This window comes from Coptis chinensis, chromosome 1 (assembly GCF_015680905.1).
Source record: "Coptis chinensis isolate HL-2020 chromosome 1, ASM1568090v1, whole genome shotgun sequence".
NCBI classification, from domain to species: domain Eukaryota; kingdom Viridiplantae; phylum Streptophyta; class Magnoliopsida; order Ranunculales; family Ranunculaceae; genus Coptis; species Coptis chinensis.
In genome coordinates, this window is record NC_141456.1 from 9,942,784 (window position 1) to 9,950,358 (window position 7,575).

Genomic DNA, 7,575 nt, shown 5'->3' on the forward strand with positions numbered 1-7,575 from the left:
AAGTGTGAGCCACCAGCCCGGGACAAACACTAAGCATACAAAATAATAATAATAATAATAATAATATATATTATATATATTAATGTATTAGAAAAAAAAAATCAAATCTAAACAAGTACTTGTTCATAGTTGTCCTCGGCGGCCTTCTTTTTCTTCGTTCTTTTTCATTTTCTAGAAGCGTTGTAAGATCAATTCGGTATCAATGCTATCAAAAACTTCTTTTTCAATGAATGTTATTAAACAATCATTCAACCATTCATCCGCCATCCAATTGCGCAGACGATTCTTTATGATATTCATAGCAGAAAATGCTCTCTCCACAGTGGCAGTAGTAACAAGTAAAATCAACGCCAACTTAATCAACAAATAAACAAGTTGGTACACAATGTCTTTCTTTGTCTAAACCATTTTTTTGGCTAGGCCGCTAATTCCATTTATTTCACCAAACTTAGTATCAGAACGTACATCAATGATATAATTCTTAAGCTGATCCGCTAATTCCATCTGATCTATCTCTGAAAAATCATCGGGATAAAGTCGAGCAAAACGGATCAACTTTTGTTTATCGAAAGCAACAAACAATTCACTAGGATCAAGACATGCCATATAAAGAAGTAATTCTGTGTTTGCTTCATTAAACCGGTCGTTTAACTCTTGAATTTGCAAATCAATACAATGATAAAATAATCCAACATAATAGTAATGTAAATTGGTGTTTCCTTCTGCTCTTCATCGAGACCTCCCTCGAGCCATATACCTCTCTTCCATATTTGGAACAACCACATCATGTTTGGCACATAATGAAGAAACTTCAGTCAGGAGACTATCCCACCCATCATCTCTCATCACCTGTAAGCGTACCTTTGTTATTTTAACAAGAGTCATGGCATTGACAATGTCTTGGTCCTCACGCTGCAAAGCCTTTGACAAATTATTGCTAATTCTTAGTATCGCTTTCATCAAATGCAAATTGAAGATAAATTCAAAAGACTGCACTGAATCCAATAATCCGTAAGCCTCACCTCTTTGTTCCGAGCTTGAACCATTTTCCGCTACATTATCAAGCACATCAACTACTGAACCATAAGTGGTTATCATGCCAAGAAGTGTATAATAGTGTGAACCCCATCGAGTGTCACCAGATCGTTTAAGACTAGTCTCTTGATTCAACCCTTTGCCACTTGAAATTTCTCCACTTTGTAATGTTGCAACAACTTTAGCCTTCATTGCATCTCGCAACATATCCCGTCGCTTACATGATGCTCCAACAATATTTACCACATTAGAGAGAATACTAAAAATGTTAGCGATTGACTCATGGTTCTTTGCAACTGCTACAAGGGCTAATTGAAGCTGATGGGCAAAACAATGAATATAAAATGCAGACTCATTCTCCTTCATTACAAGTGCTTTTAGGCCATTCAAATCACTTTGCATATTGCTGGCCCCATCATACCCTTGTCCACGCAGTCTAGATATGCTCAACCCATGCTTGGAGAACAACTCATCGATTGCCTTTTTAAGTGTTACTGCACTAGTTTCCTTAACATGCACAACTCCAAACAATCTCTCAATAACGCAACCTTTCTTGTCGACATAACGCAAAACGACTGCCATTTTCTCCTTAATTGATATATCACGTGCTTCATCAACTAAAATAGCAAACAATGAATTCCCATAATCTTTTAGAATAGTATTTATAGTTTCCACAGCAGCCGAATTCACAATATCTCTTTGGATATCATGCGAGGTCAATTTTCGATTTTTAGGAGCATTATCAATAACTTTCTTAATGACTTCGTTATGATCTTTCAGAAATTGTATAAGTTCAAGAAAATTACTTTTATTGATCGACTCATCTGATTCATCATGACCACGGAAAGTTAAACCTTGTCTCAAAAGAAACCTAATGCAATCAGTTATTGCAGTTAGGTGTATTCGATAATCCCTTCAAACTTGGTCAGATTGACTGTGAAGAAATGTCTCGATATGCTGCTCTTGATTTAATAAAGCTTGTGCTGCCCTGTAAGCAATATTATGAGCACTATTTGGTCCTCCAACATGCTCTTTTAATTTGGTTTTTCTTTCCCAATTAGTAAACCCCCTATGAGAAAAAACATCTCCACCTCCTTGTGCCCCCTTATTAGGTTTAAAGAGATAACAATATAGACAAAATGCGGCATCCTTGTGAATACTATATTCCAACCAACTAAACTCCTCATACCACTCTTTCTGAAAGCGTCGGATTCTCTTACCTCTTGTTCTTTGAGGAAAAGCATGATTAGGCTGGCAAGGACCCCTAAGCAAATATGTTCTTCTCACCGAGTCTTGATCATTAGGATGATAATCTAAAATCTTTTTCCTCAGTGCAGGGTCTCCCTGAAGACTAGACAAGTCAAGTAGTTCTTCACGATTTTCAAGTTGAACCCGCTTTAACGTGGGTTGTTTAACACCACCATCCTCAGTTTCTTGGTGACTTCGCTTTGAGGAGGATCCTACTTCAACACTGACAACATTATTTGTGTTATTAGGTGGTTGGGTAGGTTGAGCGGGCAACGACTTTCCTTTAATCAAATACTTTAACATATCTGTTTAAATAATTAAAATAAACCATTAATCAACTGAATTGAAATTGCACTAACTAAAATAAACCACCAATATTATTATGATATTCACAAAATAAAATTAAATAAAAATATGTGGTTTAATGAATTCACAAAAAGAATACAAAAAAACTAAAAAACATGGTTTAGGAATCAACTTAACATGAAAAGATAAAAAATAAGACAAGAAATTTAATAATATTAGGCTTACCTAGCAAACTTTAGAAATTAATCAAATTATGGATAGCTAATTAAAATAACAGAGAGAAAGGTGGAATTATGGAAAAGTGGGTAAGTAGGGGCGTGGGTTTTGTAATTTTGTTTAACTTTTTGATTAGGCAAAGAGTCAAAACTTGAGTAAGGTATTGGGTTTTTTTTTTTTTGGTTTCGGTGTGTGTTGTGCTTTTATTTTGTTTTTTGTCAGTTTTTAGTTCAAGTTCAATACTCTTAAGTCATGGTGTAAATTCTAATTCAAGTTTGAATACTATTGAGTCACGGTAAGTCGGTAATAGTCTAAAGTGACATAGTCTAAATTCTAAAAGACACTGCTGAGTCGTTAAGGACGGTAGTACTTTATGTACTTTTGTCATTTAGTTAGCTGTGTTGTAAAATTACTTTTTTTTTTTGGTCAAAAATTGAGGGTGAGCCAGGGCGTACCCTGGCCCCTCGCTCCGCCACTGGCGGCGGCTATTACTTCAGTTTTAACTTTTTACTGTAATCTCACATTTCTATGTGCTTCAACTTTCTAATTAGATTTGTGTTGTTATCCATATAGCCATGCTAGAAGACCCTTAAGGTATTCGGTTGAGCATGATTCAAATATTTAGCAACTCATTCTGTAATAAGCAAAATGAGGTCCGGACTCCGGAGATAGAATTCAAAGAGCATTGTATTAACGGATGATACTAAACGTTTCAGGAAGTCAAAGAAGTGTATTTTGTTTTTGGTACATTTGGCAACTTTTTTCTAGCGTTCAAATTCTCTACTTTGTCCCTTTTATTGTGTAGTTTATTTTTGTTGGATTTAGTGTAGTAGATGACTGAATATATTTCTTTTGATTCCAGTGGATTCATTTCTCTTACTAGTTGCCTCTATATCCGACATCTAAGTGCCAACTGCCAAGTACTTTCACCAGTACAGTTAGTCTGGCATATTCTCTACTCATAATTTTAGATACTTATTATCGCTTTTGTTAGTGCCTATATGAATTCATATTCATGGAAGTATGCTTTAGTGGTAACCTTTATTTGATTTGCTGAAGCACGCATTTCTCATATCACTGTAAACATAGAGTATAATATGGACAAACTCTTTGAATTTTAAGAATGCAGTAGTTAAGACTCAAGAGTGATATGTTTAGCCTTAGGGATTTTAATATCATCTTTTGTTGCCTTCGTTTTCCCAGAGTTAATTTTATTAATCAATCTAATCAACAAATGTATATAGCTATAGATTTGTCACTTCCTGGGAAAACGTTTTTCTGATTTTCGACCCAGTACTTTTTGATTCACCGAAATATTCTACGGAATACCGAAATCCCGTTCGAAATCACGTTAACAATAGTTGGACTTGAAGCACGAAGAGACACAAGTTACTCCCCATGAACCGGGTCCCCTGATTACTAGGTGACACGTGCATTGAGTTTCTGATCCAAGGACGTCTGCTGTCTTTGTTGAAGCGCCAGAACTCAGAACTCAGACCTACTCCTTGCAGTAGAGAACATACACTACCTTCATGGACTCAATCGACTTCCTTGGTTAATGATCTCTCGCGATGAAACCACACAAACTGGAATGTTCTTAAGTCTCTCACAAGGTACAATCTATAATCTTAAGCTGCCAAAGTTAGCAAGTCGGAGTTTCTGCTGTGGATCAGTCCAAGGCTATTTGATAATGGCAAATCACGATGGTAACTTCCTGTTTGATCCTTTTTCTGGACGTCAGATCAGTCTTCCACCACAATATGTGCCACCACTCAGCTACAAAAGGGCACAGCACGAGTGCCTACCTTTTTATTTTAAGAAATCAATTTTGTGGTTAATGCCAAACTCTTCCGAACTTGTGGTTGCATCTTTATGTAGTGATATTGCTCTTATTGAAATCTGTAGACCCAACGATGAAGAATGGTCCATTTTTGGTACTCAAAATTGGTCTAATGGATTCTCGATGGACAGTGGCGGAGCCAGGAATTTGAGTGAGGGTGAGCCACCCAAACAACCAAACATACAAAAAAATAATTAATAATAACTAATTTCTTTTAACTAATAATTCAAACTTAACCCAACCACAAAATAACTATATTTCGAACATCAAATATCTTATAAAATAATACAATAGGAACATTGGATCAAGAGTCTCTAAAATGTAATGTCCAGAGAAGGGGCAAGAGCCGGTTAAACAACGAGGAATATTGAAGCGAGGGTAAATGCCAACGCTTTAGGTATACAACCCTTTGAAGAAACTTGAGGCAAGATTTGGCAAGCGAGTATTGTTAGAGTAAAAGATCTCAATAGGAGCATTTTCACATTTTAAAACCCACCACTTGAACAAATATATAATGAAAACGCTAGTAGAGAACAAGATCACGGTGCAAATTCCTTCTTGAACACCTATAGAAGCACTAACACCAAACGCGTCCTATTAACCAAGATCACATACTTTTACCGGTTTCACTAACGAGTAACGAGTCCATTTCCACAATCTTTGACCAAAAGTCATCATATCCACATACCACATAAGGACCTATTTTTATTATTTTCCAACACCCTAGCATGGGTTGGAACATTTTCAATCTTCATAAGGAACAACAATATGCTGATCTTGCATCCGGCATAAAAACTCTCGTCCCTAAGTCCCTAACACAACCTCTATTGACTAAAAAAGTAAACTCCACCATTTAATTAAACATACCTCAGGTCTCACCGGGTCACAATAATGACAACCATAATTAATACTAGAACACATTGACTCCCTAAAAACTCCTAAATACAACCAGAAATAGACCTAAAATAGACAACATATATACAAATTGCCCTTACAGTTGCAAACCTAAGTATTTAGTAAATTCATGACAAGAAATTAAGTAAGAGTTGCCATTAAATAATATGGTATAGGAATCAATCATCAAAAAAGAAGACAAGAAACTAAATAATGTGAGTCTTACCTAGTTACTCCACAAGAAGTCAAGAAGAGTAGAAACTTTTTAGTAGAATAATTGAGAAGGGAGTTAAGGAGGAGAAGTGGAGTGCCTAAGGGATTTATTTTGTTTGGGTTTATGGTGTTTTTTTTCCCTTTTTATTTTGTTTGTTTTTTTTTTTTTTTTTGACTGATAATATATTTTTTTTTCCGGAAAATTGAGGGTGAGCCAGGGCGTACCCTGGGCCCCCCCTGGCTCCGCCACTGTCGATGGAGTCAGAGGTGGAGGAAGAAGAAGAAGAAGTAGTAGTAGTAGTAGAGGAGGAGGAGGAGGAGGAAGAAGAAGAAGAAGTCGACAACATTTGTTTTTGGTTATTCTTAGACATTATGTTTTCTGAAGGGATGCTATACGGTTTAACCGGTAAGTTTACACTTGTAAGCTTTAATTTAGAGAAACAAAATCCTCCAGTTGGATATAAAATTAGGTATTTGTACCAACTTTAGTACTTGGTGATTTGAGTACTACAATTAGTTAGTTTATCAATTGGTCAACTATCTAATGGCAGTATATAAGCACAACATGGAGGAGTTGATAATATTACAACATTTGTGTGACCACTGACCAGCCTACTCCCACAATTATTGAATACATTAGTATCCTCCGTCGCCTCAAGATGAAGATTTATACATATGGTGCTGATTTACTGCAGAAGTATGTGGGTGTTTTCTTGGTTACCTATACAAGTGTGATATATACACAACGTGGACCGAGTGTGATATTAGGATATCGCGTTGAACCTTCTATAGATTCAGCCCATGATGTCTGTCTTTAGAAAAGTTCTCTAGTACGTATCTTTAGATATATATTATAGCTATACTCTATTGGCTCTATTTTTTTAGCATTCACAAAGTCTCTAATATTTGTAAAATTCTTTGGCTAATTACGAAAAAGTATGAAACTAATATGGAAAAATCAGACAATTAGAGCACTCACATATACTCCAGTTTTTTCTAAATTCTATTACTAATTACAAAAAATATGATATAAAGAATGAAACAATCCCATCTAGAGTTTCACAGATTCTCCAATTTTTCCTAAACACTATAGCTAACTAGCACTAACAATATCAGACGGGTCATCATGCATGATAAAATATTTGACGATACATCATTGTCGAGAATTTGCAGAAAATCCATACCCAATGGGTCATCATGCACGATAAAATATTTGACGATACATCAGTGTCGAGAATTTGCAGAAAATCCATACCCAATAACTTGTTTAAAAAACAGTCGATACCTGATGAATACCATCAGACAACAAAGAAACATAGGAGAATCAAAATATCGAGTCTTTGTGTTTTTTCTGTTAGAGAAATTTGAAGAAATTAAGACATGAGTAAAGTGAATTTAAGGGGAAATAACGTACCTTCGATCTAATAAAAAAAGACCAACAAATTAAGAGATTGAAGTAAAGATATGTGCAATCATTGATTTTGATAATGGAGAGAGAGAGTTTGTCACCGAAGAAAAAAATAAATTGAAAAATGAGAAATTGAGTTTGGGCGAAAGAGGACAAAATAGACATAAGATCAGATTATTTTTTATATTTGACCAAATTACCGGGATATGCCAATGTAATTTTTGAAATCTAAAACTTTAGTACATTGTACTTTTTTTTTTTAGTGACAATAATATGCAGTTTACTTTCTAAATCTCTACTATTTACTAGCCATTTGGCCCGGCCTATGGCCAGACATGCTACATATATAGCTAATGACTCAAAAGCCTAAAGTCCACTTGAATAAATAATATATGTATATTGATAGCTAATGATT

General features: G+C 35.3%; 1 protein-coding gene and 1 long non-coding RNA gene across 2 annotated transcripts; both read right to left on the bottom strand.

The window, feature by feature from the left end:
* Window positions 1–399: 399 nt before the first annotated feature.
* Window positions 400–2,586, bottom strand: LOC147521997 (uncharacterized). The gene is made up of 3 exons (XM_086566957.1): window positions 2,225–2,586; window positions 758–1,906; window positions 400–586 (listed from the first exon to the last, which is right to left on the bottom strand). The coding sequence occupies exons 1-3, from the start codon at window positions 2,584–2,586 to the stop codon at window positions 400–402; spliced, it is 1,698 nt and encodes a 565-aa protein (XP_086423083.1).
* A 4,116-nt stretch (window positions 2,587–6,702) lies between these two features.
* On the bottom strand, window positions 6,703–7,303 carry LOC147521998 (uncharacterized). Its single transcript, XR_015194834.1, has 2 exons — window positions 7,167–7,303; window positions 6,703–7,037 (listed from the first exon to the last, which is right to left on the bottom strand). It is a non-coding gene; the product is annotated as an uncharacterized LOC147521998 (long non-coding RNA).
* Between the last annotated feature and the right edge of the window lie 272 nt (window positions 7,304–7,575).

Bases quoted from the DNA above. Each gene is read 5' to 3' on its own strand.
- LOC147521997 (XM_086566957.1), bottom strand. From the start codon at position 2,586: ATGTTAAAGTATTTGATTAAAGGAAAGTCGTTGCCCGCTCAACCTACC. The intron at 1,907-2,224 runs GTATGAGGAGTT...TGATTGCATTAG, and splicing joins CGACGCTTTCAGAAAGAGTG to GTTTCTTTTGAGACAAGGTT. The intron at 587-757 runs GTATATGGCTCG...TCTTGATCCTAG, and splicing joins GTTCCAAATATGGAAGAGAG to TGAATTGTTTGTTGCTTTCG.